The sequence below is a fragment of the Echinococcus granulosus genome (assembly GCF_000524195.1).
Source record: "Echinococcus granulosus chromosome Unknown EG_S00007, whole genome shotgun sequence".
NCBI lineage: Eukaryota > Metazoa > Platyhelminthes > Cestoda > Cyclophyllidea > Taeniidae > Echinococcus > Echinococcus granulosus.
In genome coordinates, this window is record NW_020170387.1 from 308,525 (window position 1) to 328,731 (window position 20,207).

A 20,207-nucleotide genomic window follows, 5' to 3' on the forward strand; every position below is an offset into this window, starting at 1 on the left:
TCTGAGTTCGTGTTACTTAACTTTTATTCTATGTTTTGGGTTTGAATTACGTGAGACCATCCCTAGTGTTAGGCTCGGAGTGGGCAAAACGTAATCAAAAGCAGTCTCATAGGCTGGTTATTCAATTTCTAGCAAAGTGGAGGAATATACACGTTTGACCGCGTTGGCCGGATCTGGCTTACGTGAGTTTACGATTGTAGCACAGCCTGGTTTCACTATGAACTTAAGGCAACATCAAAGAAGCTATCAGGCTCGTGCTGTTTTAGGCATGTTGGATTTGTTCAGCGTAGACGCTGTAATTGAAGTAATGGGAGCATTATCCGATAAAGGCGTATCGTGCGCAAGGGGATAGCTACGTTTGTGGTATTTACGACATGCGATTCTGTTAGGAAAAATGCAATGGCGAAGTGATCAGAGACCCGATCACCGTTGTTGTACCGAAAACTGGGATGTGGTCCATAATATCCTACATGTCACACTTCCATTCTGGGGGACAATACTGTCGTCCAGAGGCGTACTTGAGATTTTTCACAGCTACTACGCCTATCATAACCTAATTACTGGGACAAGAATTCCTGCCCTGTTCACCCCGCTTCCATCGCCCGCTTCACATTGGCGGAGTAGAGCCATGTCTCGGCGTATGATCGCTGCATATTATTAACAGGAAAACAAAGTCGTGATTGTCAAGTCCCCAACAAGGTGTGACAGGACTTAGTGACGCTTAGAACCCAATCCCTAGGGCTGCCTAGGGACCCCTATGAGAGGAATAAGGCAAAACAACTCAAAGATGAGCCCTCATTCCCCTGCACATTGTAGCATATATCCTGACAGCTGGTCTTGGCTCACACCAGAACCACCTCGAAAGGAAAATTAAAACGTCTTCTTGTCCAGACGCCAAAAATAGTTTGAATAGTCCCTCCAGTAGATATAAAGCATTCTAAGCTAATTAGACAAAGTAATCGGCGTAATAATAGAATGTTAAATACTGCTGGCTTTGAGACTGTGAAAAGATTATGAGGTTATGATCTAAGCATTTGTATATAGTCCACATGATGCGTAGGGCAAAAATGAGAACTGTACAAAAGACACAACTGTAGGATTATATTAGGGGGTAATGGTGACGGTGATGAAAGACGACCATCTATAGGCAAATACATGGGCAATGTGTGACTATAAAAATAAGGCGTCTCATAGGTGTCCGATCTTAAGGCCGGTCCCACTTTGACGGTCAGACTTGTAAACTGCGTCCGGTGGAGTCTAGAGGAAGAGCGAGAAGCGGGATTGGGCGCACTACGGAATTCTAGCCAACATCAAAAGCAGCTGTTATCACTGCTAGACCAGATGAAGCGATAGTAACTCACAGCGTAAGATCGTCCATTCCTCAGCGGAGGCGGACTCCTTCCACCGTTGGGCCAGAGTGGTGTATGAACGCCGCCATTGAAGAAGTTGGAGTGGCAGCTGACCTCCTCTTCTTCCTCGGTGAATGCGAATTGGTCGACGAAGTTGGATCGTTGAACCGTAGGCTGGTGGTGCGTGGAGGAGGTGTTGTTTGTAAATTGTCGGTGTGAAGTCGGACCAGGTGCATTGGTGGCTGCCATTCGGGACGTGTTTGCTCGGGTCATGGTTGAGTCGTAAACCTAGAACAGGAGTTTTTCCATGTAAAACGGAGTGAGTGGAGTAGCAAAGATAATTCGAAATGCAGCTCAGATAGAAATTTTTCAAGTGAATGGGGAAGTCTAAATGCAGAGATGATAGTATCGACGGGGTGGTACGTGGATGAAAAAATCTATCCGAGAACAATTATTGCTGCAGATAGGATCCCTAAACATCTGAATGCACAGCGAACTGGAGGATCGGAGATTTGAGTCACGAATGTGCACGCATACAGGGAGGACAATTATGATAAAAAAGAAATGCCAAAAGGAAATGGAACAGTATACCATGGTAACCGCCCATCGATATACGTCCAATCAATTAACGATCCTGTAAACCAATTTGAAGCATTAGAAGTGTACCATGAATCAAGCTATAGAAAGCCATTATCAGGCAATCAAACTGGCATATAAAAACTGTCCTTCCAGTGAGTTGAAAAATTTTTACCTAAATGAAGCTAATTACTCAATCCACTGATGCTAAGCATGGAGTAGTTTGTGAGATTTCAACTTATCCCAGGTCCTAATGATAGTATAGCCAGCATTTAGAGTGGTATATTCAGAGGAATTTATTTTATTTTGTGTAACTTAGCTTTGAATATAAAAAAAAGATTTCTCGAGGACTCAGCTATTTATAAAAATGAACTCAGATTCAGAATAGTTAGGTCCATTTAATCATCAGATGTAGATGAGCATTTAGAAGTTAAGCAGTGACTTTATATGGCTCTGGGACTCAAAGTTGTGCAAAACGATAAACGGTTTCTGCAAGGTGTAGATCTCAATTTACGGTCTTGAGATCTACAAATTCCGCTTATCCAGAGGAGCCAATGACACAAATGAATCAAAATTCGCATTCCTACTTTCGGAATATGACAGTGACATCATAAAAGATGAAAGCAAAATAAAGCAACATCAAGTGCGTTAGTAATTCCGCTCCTTAAAAAAAATGCCAGCTGACCTGATTAGAAATTACTTGCGTCCAGAGAATACAGAGGATATCAGCTACTCCGATCCATAATAGATTCATCCAACAAGAGGATCCACATTTTGCAAGAGTATATTTAACTTATGACAATCCCAGTTGTCACAAAGAAGTACGCTTGCGTGAGTACAATCTTGTTAAGTTTCCACCACTACTTGAGATCTTTAGTCTGTTTCCTGGTGAAAGTAAAATACACTAAGCAGCAAGCACTGTTAGCGAAGTATGATGGAGGCAGCAATGAATTTTTTTTGTCAGTAGATTCTTGTCGTGTTTCGTGTTTTTCCTATCGGTGAGACAAGAGTGACATTTCTAAGCGTTTACTATCTTCGAAACTGGTCTTTGTATTGTTATGGGCCAACGTTGCAACAGTCCCAAGAGATTTGCTGTAAAGTATTTCTTAACATTCGGTCACACCTAGACCTGGTTGTAACAGATGCATGTATAAATAAACGAAATTAGGGTTACCACTCTGTGTGTCATGAAGAGCTGAAGGCATCTATGCTCCAAATCAAGTTAATGCGCATAACTTCTTCAGCATTAAGTTTGAATGCTCAGATTATTGCCTCCCGGGCGAAATCAAACGATTCTCTTTATTATCACACTCCTGTCTTAAGCAGTCTATTGTTTCGAATCGCTGATGCAGCGTAACTCTTCTACTATGAATGCCAAAAGTATTACTTACAAATCCCTCATGGGGATTGAAAACAAGGCTCCTAACAATAGCCGCGGTAATTGTTAGGTTGATCAGCAGCGTTCAAATTAATGTTGTATTCGGATGAAAGGTGCTTAGGTTTCGAAAATTAAACTTCCTTTAATGCGAATTTCGAATGCTGATATATAAGAAATATCATTTTGAGTTTCTATGATTTATTTTGGATTTTTGATTCTCCTGTAAATCATATAATTTGCCCAAATATAGATAAGTCAAAATTAGCTTTCCAAATATGCAGTACTAATTCGGCATTAAAAGAAAAATCTGATCTATCCATCGGGATGTAACTAGAGTACTTCCAGAGCTTCAGGGAGAAGTTCCGTTTTGATGATCTCGGTCACATAAATTAGCCTTTATCAGCATCAGATATGGTGATTCAGCTTGACGGGACCTTGTCAATAGATCACCATGGATGCTTACTACGGCCAACTAGGCAAAACGAGATAATTCATGAACAATCAGTCAGGAAGGGTGGCCACTGCAAAAGGACCACAAAAGCAGGTTGTCATTAGTCCCAAAAAAACAACTCAAAATTACTAGAACCGAACTACAGAACTAATCATAACGTATTCAACAAATGCGTGTACCAACCGACTACCATGTCCTGCAGGTGTCGGATCACCTCTTTCAATCCGACACTAAAAACGAGCCGAAAAAATTCCTTTGGTCCCACCATCTCAAGGTTATCCTCAGCCAATGACTCAACAACAAGGACTTCGTTGGAAATCTAGGTGCATCAATCGACAAATTACACTGCCATGATTAGAGGCTAATTTATGTGAGTAAACTGTGCACTCAAAGACAGACGATGGGGCATGAATCAGTGCAGACACAAGTCGCAAGTGGGGTAGTGACGAACCTTTCGGAAGAGCCAAGGGGGCAGAGTGAACTGAGGTAAGGGCTGGCGAGCGGTGGTGGCGGAAAGGCTGTCGTCCATAGCTGCAACCTCATGGACTTGCTTAGCAAGGACAAGGAAGGCCTTCGCGCCGCAATTGGGTAAGTGGCCCGCCCTCGACAGCCACGACTTGTCCTCCCGGTCGCAGGCGTAACGGAATATCCACGGATGTTTCGAGTAAATGCGCCCACGTGCTGCCCCCAAGCCAAGCCATCTGCGATAAACACGAATGCATGAACAGAAAAATCACGATTCAACTCATTAAATCGGTTGAAGCGAGGATATCGCAAACCAATGACAACAGAGCAGAAATAGGGCAGCTTTCTTAACGTAAACCATTAGTAAACAATCAGGGGACTAAAAGAGCTAGTTTTGTTTGGATGACTAAATAAAATACACAATGTTTACTGAGGTAGTAATTATTTCAACTGCTAGAAGCGTTTTGCTCAAAGATGTTTCAAAGATCAGGCAGATCCGAACGGCTCCGCGTAGGGAGAGTACAAATGTGTGGGGCAAACCAAACTGCCAAGGATGCGATCGCTACACCAAGTGCGTATTGAAACGTTGATACTGGATGGAGAAAGGCTATACGCTAGGTCAGCTATCATACTGCGAAATACGTATGCACAACATTGCACCTCACTGGAGCAACTCTGGAATTGGAGTAGTTGAGTAACTTTTGAGTGGACTTAAAGACCGCTTTTTAGTTGTCAAATATACTCTTGCAAATCCTTATGGGAGTCGCCTGAGAGATGTCTCACAGCTTTGGCGAATCGACACTATCTCACGGAGGAAAAGTGCGAAATTTACTAAATCTTTCGGATAAAAAACAGCAGTTAGGTCTTAAACGAGGTTGTCCATGCCTCATATCGGAAGTTTTAAATCAAACTACAGGATGCAGAAGAAACGACTTTCAACGCAGGTCTACCCTTGTAAAATTATTATTGAAGTACAACCCACATGATCCTAATAACGTGGGCGTGTAGATAAAACAAAGACCGTAACCACACCAAATGAGTAGCAGAAATAACCACATTTCATGAGAAGTCAAACATCTAAGCCAGAAAATCGCCCAGAAGGCGCTATGAGGCTAATGGACTAAAGATAACAGTGAATTCGGAGCGTTCAAATGACTTATTTACAATTAAAACATACAAAAATAATTCTTAGGTAATCAAGTATAGTAGATAGGAGTACTCATGCGAGCAATAATTAGCCCTAAAATGCTATTCTTGTCAAAAAACGTACGATAGCAAATTCTCTAGTTGAGCGGTTCTAGAGGCATGTGTACCATAACAAAAGGACAATAGTGTAGTGCAGGATACACACATTCTTATCGCACGGTTCACAATTTTGTGGAAGGACAGAAAAATTTTAGAGGTAGAGATAACTCTCGTCCACAAAATAGAATCAAATTCGGTAGCAGAGTTGTTAGTCTATCGTGCTCTGACGTCAGAGTTGAAATAAGACCCCTGAAGGACATTCCTTGTGAATATCATCGATTTAGACAAGCTTCCTATTTTATTGCATAGGTAGACGTGGTGAAACGAGAGAAGAGAATTGGAAGAGATGAATTACTGGACTCACGCGTTGGCGCAGGATCCCAGGGCAAAAGAGTCGCTGGCAAGGAGGTGCGGCGGCAGATGGCCATCAAGGTGAAAGGAATGGGCGGTCGCGTTGCTTGCCGCCTCCGAAGCCATCGATGAGCCTTGCCCTCGACTGGCGTTGTCCGGAAGTCTGCAACCAATCAAGAGTCACTTCCATTACCGGTCTTGAACCGACAATAATTCGAAGCAATGATTCTTTAAAGCCAAGAATTTTGTAAATTTAAGAACGATTGCCAATAACAACTTAATTGACGTAATAGAATGACCCAAAGTCGTTCCAATTAAGCACCACTTTTAATTAACTAACAAAACTCATCAAAGCAACAATGCAAATGCAAAACAACGTCCCCTAAAAACAATTTCAGCCGTACAAAACTTTTACGCGACTTAAAATAATTAAGGTTGGAATTAGACATCTTGCATCATCATAACTCATGCAATAGTTCGAAAAAAAGTTAAAAGTGGAAGCAGTAGCTGCATAGAATTAAATCAGTCTCAGGTAACTTTTGTGTCACCAAAAAATACAAGCCAGAAAAACATTTTTGGGGGAATTTGGATAATATTTAAACAATGGCAAATAAGACATTTAAAAAATTCCAGACAGTCTCCAAAGAAATGGCCTGTGAGGTTTGCAGCTAGCTCCACCCAGGACACCAGGTCTCATTTTACGGTTGAGGTATTTGGCAAACAGAATTTACTTTTGCTAATTGGATCAAAAAACCAAAGCCAAGTATTAGGATAAGCTGGAGTAATGATTGTCTACAAAAGGAGGGATGAACACGCCAGTTGGAACGAGCTCATGTCAAGTTAAACAGAATTCCTAAGAGTGGCCAGTAATAAGTGTCATGCAACCGACTTTGTTGGGGCCCCAAATTCGAACGCACTTTACCTCAACCAAAAGGCTAAGTTGGTTGGCTGAGCCACTAAAAGGCGAAAGTGTACAGAGTGGATAAATTTAGCACGAGTACGGAGAGGATGTGAATTGCCTCCCAGGCATTCTCAAAACGAAGGCGGCATCAGCGTTTTCGCCACATCGCCATAGCGATTGCATCCAGGGTTGCGTGCGCGTGTGCGTGTGCACGCAATCAGCTCAACATATGTGACATTTTTTCGTAAAAAAAACTTTATTTAATGGCCCTGTACAAGATTGTCTCATTGTTTTTGGGGGAAATTATGTACCAGAAATAATCATAGAGATGTAGGTCCAACACAAAGCAAGATAAAATTGTTACACTAGTGGCCATAAAGACGAGGAAATCTGGCGTATTAGGGAGACGAAATGGCCAGTTTTCACCCAAGTTATAGCAGTGTAAATTTGGCCACGTATTTCAACCAGACGCAGGAGGCCAACACAAGTTGATAGTTGTAATAAGCAACACCCGTGCGTATGTGTGAATACGCATGTAGTGAAAGTCAGAAGAACAAAACGTAACACTAAACGCCACTGAATGCATTATTTACATTTCTCTTTGTAGTCACCATTAACCAGTGTGATATGACTGGACAATGTACATAAAGGGTAAACCAAATGAGCGTTCGAGGTGTCGTGTCTGAACGTACAGGTCATTATCTAGCTGAGGCTTCAAATCAGCAAAGTAAATCCGGATTCACAAGCGCTTGGGACATAAGTACTCATTATTAAAACAGTGGCCTCAGGGGTTAGTGATAACGGTGCGAAAAACGGAGCAGGGAGGCTTGTAATAGGTCGTATAAGATCAATGTTCGTGAAAAGCTTCAGAACACATGAGACTATAATAGGAATAAAGGCACCCAAAGTGATGCTGTGAAGAACTTTTGGAAAGGCACATAAGACTTCTGAAGAGTATGTTTCAAGGTTGTAAACGCATCAAACATGCACGGCACTCATCGAGGTGGATAAGACAAAGTCGAGACAAAGGGACAAAAATTCCAGCCAACTTAATCTGAGTAGTAATCATTAATGCTTTTATTGGAGTGTTGTAGGAGGTGGGGATGCAAGAGCAAGTGACAAACAAGCAACTCAGGCTACACTGGAAGTACACACCTTTAACTCTATCAGTAGACGGGACGACCCAGGCACACCCAATGAAGTTGAGGAATAAATATTTTCGTATGGGCCAAAAAATTGTTCAGTGCTGCCAAACTACCAGTCCTACTAGATAGAATCCACTCGCTCATTTAGGTTTTAAATTCCATCGACAGAGTAGGTCAAAAATCAATTGGGAAAAATTGACCGGAGGCATTCGAAAACGAGTGACTCACTCTAACTCCAACGGTCCCAAGACGTCAACCACCTAAAATAAAAAGTTTGAGGGATGTTATGTAAAGCAAGAAATAAAAAAAAGCGTGAGAGTCCGTATTAGTTATCAAGACATCCAATTACCAGAGTCTTCTTCCACACTGGACGCTTAATTACCCTATCTACCGGTTATTTTGCTTGCACTTGCGACTCGTGCATACCACCTAGAGGAATTCGAGGCAAGAAATTTGAAGATATGTACGGTCGGGAGACGGCTTGGTGTAAGTGAAAAGGTTTTAGTGATAGCTTTTTGTGGTAGGCATAAATCCTTTACCCGTTGCAAATGTTACAATAGGGATAAAATTGGAGTAAAGAACGGAGATGACGCCAAGGAAGTGAAGAATTCGACATTTCCAGACTTTGAGTCTTACACACCCACTGTCCATCCAAAATGTCGCTAACTGCGACTCCCGAAAATCAAGGAAAAAAAGCCGGTCTACTGTGCGGAAGAGACATCACATGATACCTTCCGCAAATAATGCGACTATTTTGATTTAGTCTTGGTTACTATCTAGACAAGCGAATGCAAAAAACCACGGTTTTGTTACGAATTGTGTGGGCAAACAGAGCGAATCACGATTGCTCTATGTATGAAGGTTCGTACATTGGACGGAGTCTAAAATATGCCAATAACAGTAAGCAATAGAGTAGGCTCTCCTTGGTGCGAGTATCGATAATTCCAACTGGAAGTTGCGACGTAGCAAAGATGTTTACCGAAGGATCACCGTCAATAATAGATCCGTTCAAGGAGACAGCGTTGTCTAGGAACCCGACCTGTAGGGAGTTCACCTTCTCGCCATACCTCCGCCGTCTCTTTGCAGGGGTCAAGCGACCCCCTGCGCCTGCACCTCCGTCCCCTTCCTCACCAAGAGAAGGAAGAGGAGAGGGAGAGGCGTCAGCGTCGGGCAGAAGCATGAGGCCAGCATTGTCAGAGAGGGGCGAGGGGCTACGCGCGAGGCTGCTGTCGCCGCAGCTGCTCAGAGTATGCCTGCGCAGGTGACGTGTAGAGCTCCGCAGCAGAACCGAACGACGAAGGTCCGCCGCTGGGGTGGATGCAGCGACAGCGGTGGGGGAGGGATATTCGGTGGGTGCGCAGGGCACCGCGATTGTCGGAGTTGCGTCAGCCTGAGGGCACGGCGACTCGACGCTGGTGACTCGGTATTGAGCTATTGCCTAAATATTAAATAAGGATAACGTACCAGCATAAGGAATGACGTTTCGTAGTCAGAAAATCGAGTTATCGAAGGGTTCACAAATAATACATTCGACCCCACCGCTCTTATGAAGCAGCAATTGTGTTGACCATTCCTGCACCATATTCATCAAAAGAGTTGTTGTGTATGCATGCAACCCCAGAAAAGGGTTCCTGTTTTGTTTTGTAGAAAATCCAGTCGTTGGCTAGTCTCTGGACACTGTAGAGTCGTGTTCTTGCTAAGTCCCTCACGATTGGTTCATATCAAGGAGAGAAGTACTCCAAGTGCACTGACATCCGTTCCAAGGCCAAGATCAATATGTTACTATATCTGCGCCTCACTGACATCTACAGACAGGTGGTCTCGCATTCAGCCTATTCTTCAGTCGCTGGGCTCGTACGCATCGACAGTATCGCCTTCACTTGCTCATTACGTCGATAATAAGGCCACCTACCCCAAAGCCATTATCCATCATTTATCGCGTACACGAAAACGAAAACCTCAGGTACGAAAACTGGCAATACATTTGATAGCAAGAATGCACCAGAAACTGTGGAAGGCAGATCTGCATGTGGGATGGTGACTAGGTTGCATGAGACTGCACTGTAATCATTTTTCCCGAGCTCCTACCGAACACTCCACAAGAATGACAGCATAAGAAACAAGCTTCTGGTTGCGATGGTCTTCAAGACAGTGAACATACACATTTGGAAATATTATTTACCATCCCAAAGGACATTAACGTGCCTGCAGTGAAGTGAGCATAAAAGAGCATTTAGTTACACAAAGCGTATACGAAGGAAGGATGAACTATTCATCTCGAATATTTCCGTCCCATAGGATTACCAGAAGGCGACAATGTAAAAGTTTCCGCACCAATTGGGAGCATAAGTTATGTGACTGCCTGGTAGACTGGTTTCCAACCCTGGCCAAGGCGTTGAAATCCAGGAGCATGTGGAGGTGCGCGCTGCACCAACTAGCGCCAAATCACCAGCTCAAACAAAAAAGCCACTTTTTTCGCCTTTTGGATTGATGATAGTAGAAAAAAGAGTGCAGAGTCAGATGCCTCATCCCCACCCGGTCATCCACCTTTCGCCTTAACAACCATATTACGCTGAATGGGAAGTGGAAAGAGGGTGGGATGGCTGAAGAGTGGTGTTGCAAAAAAATGAATCAAATTATGACAGGCAAAAGTAGCACAGGCCACACTCACATCCATCATGATGCTGTACTGCAGATGCTGCAACTCATTTTCGGATACGGCACCTCTTCCCAAATTGTAGCGGATGTTTTCGATCGCGATGGAGAGGAAGTCCTAAACAAAACACCAGGCACGGTAAACACATGGGTGGATAAACAATGTGAGACAACCAATGCAGACATGGAACAATTTTCCACGGATCGATGGAGCCCCCCCCCCCCCACGAAGCCCTTAATTTGAAGCACACGTGAGGTACTAAATTGCGACAAAATATGGTATATCTTGCGCCAAGATGCCAAAATATATCCACAGGTATTAGGAGTGAAGGCTTGAACGTGGAAATTACCCAAAGATGGAGAGTTTAACAGCAGTGAAGTGAAAACTTTAGGCGTAAGGCAGTTAAATATCCCTGATACTTCAACTATCATAAAGTCTAGGAGACCATTTGAAAGAGCTAATTTTCAGCTAGCAAGTTACAGCTGAGGTCAGCCTCCTCTTAACTTTGCTGAATGTGATTAGTGAAGAGAAACTTAACTTGCTGTTTGTTCTTCTACGGTCACAAAACACAATCCCTAACCTGTGGTCTAGGACGCGTCACGAAAACTTTCAGCTTGAATGCACCGCCGATAAGAAAATGACTTTGGCAGGCATGGTGTTTATATCAACAGAAGGCTGTCAATCATCGCATTAATCATATTTCAACGGGTCACAAGATTATGTTAAAAAATTCACCCACGCAAATAAACAGACGCCTGATTGGTAGAAAAGCTTCAATGCATAGTTCGGGACTTCTAGCTTGAGTTACACCAACGCATCTGGTAAAAAGAAACTGGACTTCTAGAAAAGGTACTTAAATCTGTAGAGGTAGGGTAAATGTTTTTGAAAAGGAACAAAATTGGCATTAATCTGTACAGCAGAGTATCGCAAAATATCTAGCAGAAGGATGCAAGCTCGGGGAGAGAGATCCGAAGATCTGTGTCAAGTCGCAGCCACGACAACTATGAAAAGTAGTGTTCTACAGGGCGCACTTTAAGAATTCCTGCTTGTGGCATCGTGATCGCAAAATATTAGAAACAACTTGGCAAATTGCAGCAAAATACATTCACGGAAAGTCCTAGTGATCTCGGGTCTGGCATTGTGACACTTTTGTGTACCTTTTCCCAATTGTTAAAGCTTGCCTAGAAGTCAATCAGGAGAGAAGTTGACGCTAAAATAGGTCGACTTGAGGGGATGGCTCTGACACAAAAACCAAATAACCTATGCTTGCAGAAACACATCTCAAACAGATATTAAAAAATACCAAAAGGAACCACTAGGTGCAAAAGTGCCGAATAGGTAATGTTAAATTGCAATTGAATGCGATTGCACATTGAATTTTTGCATAAAATCCATCAAATGTCATTGTTGTTGAGAGCTTGGTTGCTTAAAAGGCTCTGAAAAGCTCAATGACAGAAAGCAATCCATATTATTCGAGTTAAGTATTTCAAAATGGCTGCTTATTTGTAGAAACACAGGTAGTAGCACACAAATTCCTGCTAGAAGCTAAGAAAAAGATAAAAATACCTCCCTCTCCGTTACATGCATGCAGTTTGAATGAATTTATCACTCAGTGTTTGAACTCTGGTGAAGGAAAGTACTCCACTAATCCGTGAGACTGAATTAAAGCAATTGATAAACGCGTTTCGAAAAACACAAAAAATATGCAATGTCTCTCACAGTTAAAGACCGAAGATAATTTGAATAGAGCAAAGTTAAGTTTGACAAACGAAGTTGGTACCATAGTTAAAGCCTTAGGAATAGGTTTTTACTCCACAAGTGCGCAAATAAGGATAAAGTTTGGAAATAACGGGTCGTAGTGGAGGAAACTATTCGATAAATCGAATTCTTGAGCAGAAACGATGCAAAGGCCACTGTTACTACTTTGATCATGTCGGATCAAACAAAGCGTATGTGCCCACGTGAATGCAATCGACTGTGAGTTACTGTTGTGCAGTTAAATACACTCAACAAGGCCACTTTTCTTTTAAAAGAGCACTTTACGATGCCACAGTCCTTAAAAAGCAACTTTGCATCTAGTCAGATGGCTAAATTAACTTCTGCTGCATTATATCGACCGAAAAAACGAGGGTTGAAGGACGATCTAAACTGGCGGAGAGGAAAAAAGTATTGATTAGATTGTACGCAAAATTCAGACGAGATCTTGACGACTGCATTGCCAATTTTTTGCACGTGATAGACTCGAGTGAGCACAGAATATGGACCGACAAACAATTCAAGCCGAGCTACAAATACAGGCGACAACAGCAGTGCAGGTATTATTGTTAAACCAGGCACACGCGTGCACTGTTGCGTGGGTGTGCAGGCATGATCTGAAATTGAAGACCGCGGCTCGGTTAGACACAAGACATCAAGCACAAGCTTTTGAAAGGTGCATAGTCATACACAGACAGATATAAACGCGTTTCCGTACATTGAGAGTTATAAAAAGAGGGGTCAATGCAGCTTATATGTGCACACGTTCCTTTTAATGGGGCACGATTAGGCAGAATGGATGGCGGGCAAAAGGGATTGAGTAAGCGGTGCATGTGGATACCGGAAAAAGCAGCCAAAGTAAAAGGGAGGAAAACGAATTAAGCGAATTGAGTGCACAAACATGAAAGACGAAATTAACTTTACGTGGAACTCGCAACACTTACTCGACAATAAATTAATCTGATACAACCAGTTGAATCAGATGAGAAAGTGCCCAGGTACTGCATACAATATTTTCAACGCTAACAGACCTGAACAGGGTGAGTGATTTAAATTCCACAAAAGTGAACCAACTTGTTTTAAATACTGGTGGTTTTTAAGACCTGCTACAAGCATAGGAAGCCAACTCGACTGGAATGTTCAGAAATGACTAGCAGATCAAAAAGAGCGCACCACACGTATCATGAAAGTAAGACTGATCAAAACCAAGAGCTATGAAGCGGACCCTTCTGTGATGGCGAAATGTCTAAGTTCCAATTGTCACAAATTTCGGCCCGGACACAGAGATTGTTGAGTGGTGCTGACTATGAGCTGGACTAGAAGGGGAATGACTGTGAGCAAACTCCAGCTAAACGGAAATGCCATGGATATAATTAGGTAGCAAAACCGAGAGAGGGAAAATAAGAACACCGTACAACCGATACATCTCAAGTGCCACACTGCTGTCTTCATTTCACGATTCACAAGGGTGAGCTTAGTAGACAATGATATGCCAGCATACAGCTTAGTAGCAAGTTCCAATAATAAATGTGAAATCACCTCTCACTTTATTGCCAGTGCATTCCCACCTGGAGTCCATGAAAAACGTGACAATAGCACGAAATGAAAAGATGCGCATGGTGCTTTATGATTTTGCATCACAAGATTGATTAAGATGTGTTAAGAATAATAAACATTGGGAAATTACAGAAAGACTAGAAAGCGAAACCAAATAGAAGAATCAATTACCTTAGTATATTTTTTTATAATTGCGTCGATCTCACGATTTATGAATGGTTGGATAAGTCTTCGTAATAGCGTCAGAGCGTACACGGGATCAGTGCTGATACCAGAGCGTCTAGATAAGCAAATATTGTAACACATAGAGACACACAGACCATGTAAACAGTCTCACAAGGCCAGTGTTTCTTTAAGCGGCAAAGAAGTAATTAACCTGGCACAAATTAAGCAATTGAATAGAGTATTCTTCTTGTATAAACGGCAGGAAGAAACTTATATACATACTTGATCCTCTTTTCAAAAGCTAAGCCTCTCCTGGATAGATACTTTGGAAAGTTAAGCATATTCCGATAGCGCAAATTCAGGTTGGAAGGAGGCTAGAGGGTAAGAATTGGGCGATTATTTGCCAAGAGTTGCTGAAATAAACTAGCCAACATCGAACAAAAGGATAAGAAATATCCTTACAAGATCTTGAACACGCGAATGAGGGAACTCCGGGTGCAATTGGGGAGGAAAACCATGCTTGGATCCGTCACAGTTGGAGACAAAGTCGGTTGCATTTCCCGGTTCGTTGGGATTCAAAAGAGACGCGATTGGAGATACACTGGGAGCGGCAGAAGATAGCAAATCCTCAGCTTTTGAAATATCAAGGTATTGGAGGTCATGTTTCGCATTCAGTGGGGGCGGAGGAATGCAATCACTTGATGCTGATATTGGATTAAATTGTTTACCTTTGTTAAAATCCACAGGCATGCTCAAAAAGATCCTCAAAGCATCAACTATCTAAGGTAGGATAAGAGTTAACAAATAAAATAAGGGAAAGGTGGGATAAGCGCTCTGAAAGCAACTATAGTAAGAGGACCTAAGAAAGTAGCATAGACGTATGTTACATCGCTAAAACAGGGTAGCACTAAATAAAAGAGCCGAAATAAGTCGTTCGCCCTAATGCACAATGCTTTACTCATAACAAGTGCAAATGATCACAACCTTGAATAGTTACTAAGCCCCAAATTAAAATAAGCATATAAGGATCAACAAGGCAAATACAGCTACAGCGATAGAATGGCTAATAACGACCGAAACAATACTACTATACGCAAAATCTTGCCTCGAAACGGAAGGGAATAACGTCAAAACCGCCCCTATGAGATGCAAGACCCAGAAAAAGCCTTTTGAGTAAGTTGCGGTTATCCTATAAACTTAAACAATTACGCCTTGACGCCTAAATTATATTAATAATCAACAAAAAGGCTAGCACTAATATCCATAAAATATTATTATACGTATTACGATATCCGGTTTTAGCACAAATTCCTGCTGCACTTGGGACTTAGAGACTATTTAAGATGCTTTCGCCGATCGTTTTGTTCTCATTCATTGCTCCGATTAAGTTCCGGAGGTTATATTAGAAGTTTAGCATGACATTTTGCCGTAATCTTGCTTATTTTAGCTAACTGCGGTTTCAACTCAGATTACTGTGTTGGTTTGCCTTAGCGTATTCAGCAAGAGGCCTTAAGTCATTTCCTCTCAAAATATGCGCATTATCAGGATCTTAAACAACGCTTACGTTTTTTTATGATTAGATTAGTACGCAGTAAAAAGAAAGCCTCCTAAGACTGTGCTGTGAGTACTTCAGCCAGTACTTCAGATTGCACTTCCACCGTGCGGCACGGCCCCTGTGTGGTACTTGAAGCCTCCTATAATTCCTTTTAGCGTCGCGGGACTCCCTGAAGACGAAAGAAGACAAAATACCTGGGCAGAATACATATTCAGCAAGAAGGTGTCTAAGCAATTGGCATGGCCCAAGAGGCCAACCCACCCAGCGAGGTACAAGGGGCTCATTCAAAGTACAAAAGTAACGCCTCACCAATGCCGATGGATGAAACACTATCATATTACATCCTGCACATTGTTAATATATTATCCAGCATTACCTTGGTTTACAACGACTTCATTGAAGTCTTGGGACACCACATTGCACCACATTTGCACGTACCATAGCTTATTTCCATTCTCCTATACATGCATATGAGTGGTAGTATAGCTTAGGGGTTCCGAAATGAGTACGTAGTTAAATGCATCGACAAAGAAGTACCAAATGAAAACACTTGTGTTCTTAGTCATGTCATTACAAATTTTCGAATTTCCATGCTTATAGTTTTCGCTATTTTCTGGGCTGGAAATCCTTGTCGTGGCTGTTCGCGCTTAGTCGATATTCCAATGTACAAAGCCGTCAATGATAAAAATGCTATATTTGGTCGATTTGACATTCGTTTTCGTGGTTGTTAGATGAATGCAACATTTGTGATTTGGTTCTTGTTTCCTAAGAATAGTTCATCACATCTTGAATTAAGAAGAGTCTGCAAAAGTGGGGCCAGTTTCAACTCCTGAGGGCATTTGCAAATACGCGCTTGTGATAAGAAGGCCCAACTTTTTTCCTAAGCTGTAACAATTATGCAAGGCAAAAGATAAATATTTCGATAGCACCTGACCGCACTTCAGTAAGACCTGTAGCACCCCGAGACTACCCTGGAGACGAAAGAAGGCATAATCCTCGGGCAGAATATATGCATATATATTCGACATACTGGCCTGGCCCGAAAGCCAGCCTACCCGGCGTAGTACAATGGCCGAAACAGAAAGTTAAACAACCATCGTGAGACATTGCAATATACATTAAGTAGTGGCAACATGTAAGGAATATTTTATAAATTATCAAGTTTTACCTTCCTATATGTTTCTGCATTCATGAAGTTTTTGTATTCCAGGTAATGCAATCACAAACATCCCAAAATTGGGTGCAAACTTTTCTTAATCGTTTACTACGCGTGTCTATTGTCAAATCTTTACTTACTCACAGCACATTTTTCCTTTCTCAGTATCAATGAACATGTTAACGGAGGGTTGGAAGAATTACTCAAGCTTTCCTCAGCACACATCCATCTACGAAGGCAAACAAACCCCTGTGGATCCACCCAAGTGATCGATGTCGAACGCATGGTTGAAGTCAGGCTTAAACCGACCCCCTTCATCAAATCCGCATTCTATATTACATCGAAAATGTGGCACAACTAATCTTTATCAGTTACGACACGTATAAATGCACACTCTCCTCTCTAGAGTCGATACTCGACTAAAAGCAGAGCAAATGGCCTCAGGGTCTGTAAATATAGCTTCTTCATGCCTGTTATTCGAATTTGTCATAAATCTATACTTCTGGTAAGGTAAAAGTTTTATTTAAATTTTTTTACATGGTAGAAAATATTTTTGGCCTAAAAAACTTCAGATTTACAATGCTAAAGAAATATAAGCGAGGTTAGTCCCCATTGCAAGGTGTTAAAACCCATCAACACAAACTCCAAAACAGGTCTTTGTTGGTGATAATTAGTCAAAAATACCTTAATGTACGTCGCCCTAGGAACTAGTTAGGTGGGCAAGAGAGGTGAACCACAGGTGGTGTTTTCAGGACGTCTTCCCTTCCAATATGAAACAAATAACCGAAAACGAAAAGCCAAATAACGGGCATGGTGTTGTTCCACGTTTGCACCTGGGTGAGAAACTCCCGCCGAAAAGGGGAAGAAGGGGGATGCTAGCGCAGCGAATACTGTGCTCCTATTGGCTTTTTGGACCACCAATCACCAGCCTACTTCCTACTCTCGCCTGTTCGATGGAGACGGACATATTTCCAGCGCCTAAGTCTGCGACAGCAGGTGATACGCTTTACTCCGCGTTTCGTCTCAACAGCATGGAGGACATCCATAAAGAACCCCTTAAAGTTATATATTTACCCAGTAACTACCGCACATTAGGGCTATTCAAATATGTTACCTTCAGTTGAAGGAACTCAAAACGTGTGGATGTACACCACTATCTTGGCTTTAACAATTTTTGCATACTTCCTGCTGAAAGGAATCAGGTCAATGTGGTAAGTGATTAGTCTACTGTGTCGTTATAAGCCTTAGCACTTTAACAATTTAGGTATCGCATGAAAAAAGTTAAGAGACTAGTGACCTATTTCCCTACAGTCATCCATTAAACTACAACATTATAGACTTTCTATCTGTAAATAACGCCATTTTTGTTTATTTTTGGAGGGATTCTGACTGTTGATTTCAGGCGTTGTTTGTTCCTCCTAAGTAGTGACATCACATCACGGCGCGTGGATCCTGACTCCTTGCCAAATAAATCAACCTCGTTACCTCGGCTAACAAGAAGCACTTAAGATGATTATTAAACATTCATTTAGTTAAATAAAAAACGTCTATAAATAACTTATGTAAGTCATTAGGTTAGATAGTTCTGTCAACTTAAAATAGATGTATTTGGGAGTGAAAGGAGCAATTCATTGAATCAGTATTTCTCTGGGGAATAATGTTGCCATTAGTTATGAATCATGCAATTCTTGCAGCCAACATCTTTTCATCTTACCTTTCATTCTGGCTGAAAAGTGTGCTAGACAAAGGCATAGTACCCGAGCAGAGTATGTATTGTTGATGCACAGAATGGCTGAGAGGCTTCCGGCATGACCCAGAGGCCAAACGACCCGGTGAAGGCTTAATGACGTAGCCCTAATTGGCCCGTCACCCAAACCGAGAGTTAAACGAACAATTCGAGTATTGCGCATCGACTGAAATAAAACGCTAGCGAGCTTTAGTAGCAATTACTTTGGATGACCATTCCAAGGCTTTATATGTTGGATAAAAACATATTTTAATAGTGAACGCTTACATGTCCAGACAGTAGCGGTGGGTATCAGCGACTTATTAAGGTCTCAATTATGAAGGGATTCGATTTAATGGGAAATATTTTGGCTCACTATGCATGAGCAGAATTAATAATTTATTCAGGAACGACGTCCCAAAGTTTGGAGCACGTTCAATAATACGGCAGATGTACTCGGTGAATAATGGTGCTGGTGACGGGTGGACTCGCATAGATGGTGCAAGAGGGCTCGCCCTCTCTGCCCCTCTGGCCTCTACCTCCACCTCCGATTCAACATCGACGCAAGTTCGCAGGAATGCTCACTTCTACCCCTCCGAGGCGACATCAGCCAATGGCTGCGGGGAGTGTGCCTGACACGCTCTCTCCCTGCACTCTACTCGATCATTTCGGCATCTTTTTTCATGTCTTGCTTACTTATTTGCTATAAACTCTTCTAGAATATGGAATACGTTCGGGAAATTAAGGCAAATTCTGTGTGTCGCTGGGGTAGAAGAAACTATTACCGTGAGACCTATTACATCTGAGCATTTTATCTCCTTAACTGTGTCGTCTTGAAACAGAGGATTGGTGCAACGAATACAACTGCAAGCATCTAAGTTCTGCAATTTGTTGAAAGTATCTCATGTATCAGTCTTGGTTTGAGCAACAAAATGCCCATTTGGGACTAGGCAACCAGTTATCTTTTTTAGTCCGGAAAGGGCCTAGCGTCTTTGGGGCGCCATTAAGGCTTGTTATTATGTTTATCCACTATAGAAAGTTGTATCCAAGCCTATTTGAGAGGAATTAATTCACTGCAAATGGTTTGTCGAATGAATCTTAACTTTCTTGTCCATCTCACTATCTACGAATCGAAACACCTCTCCGGCCGCCACATGTTGCTGTTCCGCAGTAATTGAGAGAGAGAGAGAGAGCTTAAAAGTTGTTTGCATGAATGGTAAACGATTTCATATTTTGAAGAAAATAAATTGAAATTCGTGTGTTGGAAGCACTTCGCTTTCGAGTGGCTTCTTTTTCTCTCAAACAGTGCTGAACGGTCAAGTGGTAGGGCGTATTTTGAGTTAGATTGTGCAGTACACTGTGTTAAAACTTGGTTTTGGTGCTTAAACGTTTTGGCGCAATTACTGCAATACTTGCCATTTCTTTGCTCTGCAACTAACTGACTTTCATGACATCTTCATTGTTGACTACTTGGGGCAGTTGTGGAGGGATTCATTCTTATCCCTACGTACTCAAAATTGCATAAATACAGGTAGGCCATCTAAAACCTGAAATGCTAACGGACGCAACTAATTGGTGTCCCACAGAGCATTCTGACAACATTTCGTTACCATTGTTGGATTTAAGCATCCTCACGAAAGGTCATTTTTTCAATAACTTGGCCACTTCGTTCAGCCATCCTTCCCGCCCATGTATTCTATTGAGGTCCATTCTTACTTTAAAAGCTAAGGTTCACCCGAAAACATTAGTACACCGTAAAAGTATAAACAAAGCTTG

At 42.0% G+C, this 20,207-nt stretch overlaps 2 protein-coding genes across 2 annotated transcripts; one reads left to right on the top strand and one right to left on the bottom strand. All coding sequences in view use genetic code 11, as the record gives it.

The window, feature by feature from the left end:
• Nucleotides 1–1,188: 1,188 nt before the first annotated feature.
• Nucleotides 1,189–15,977, bottom strand: EGR_01754 (Deoxynucleotidyltransferase; the record flags this gene model as incomplete). Its single annotated transcript, XM_024491003.1, has 12 exons — nucleotides 1,189–1,257; nucleotides 1,362–1,637; nucleotides 4,206–4,455; nucleotides 5,829–5,978; nucleotides 8,090–8,121; nucleotides 8,841–9,299; nucleotides 10,533–10,634; nucleotides 14,001–14,109; nucleotides 14,277–14,368; nucleotides 14,457–14,774; nucleotides 15,088–15,183; nucleotides 15,936–15,977. 12 exons carry the CDS (start codon nucleotides 15,975–15,977, stop codon nucleotides 1,189–1,191), a joined length of 1,995 nt encoding a protein of 664 aa, XP_024354459.1.
• Nucleotides 15,978–17,577: 1,600 nt separating this feature from the next.
• Nucleotides 17,578–19,067, top strand: EGR_01755 (hypothetical protein; the record flags this gene model as incomplete). The annotated part of the gene is made up of 3 exons (XM_024491004.1): nucleotides 17,578–17,782; nucleotides 17,826–17,916; nucleotides 18,839–19,067. The coding sequence occupies 3 exons, from the start codon at nucleotides 17,578–17,580 to the stop codon at nucleotides 19,065–19,067; spliced, it is 525 nt and encodes a 174-aa protein (XP_024354460.1).
• Between the last annotated feature and the right edge of the window lie 1,140 nt (nucleotides 19,068–20,207).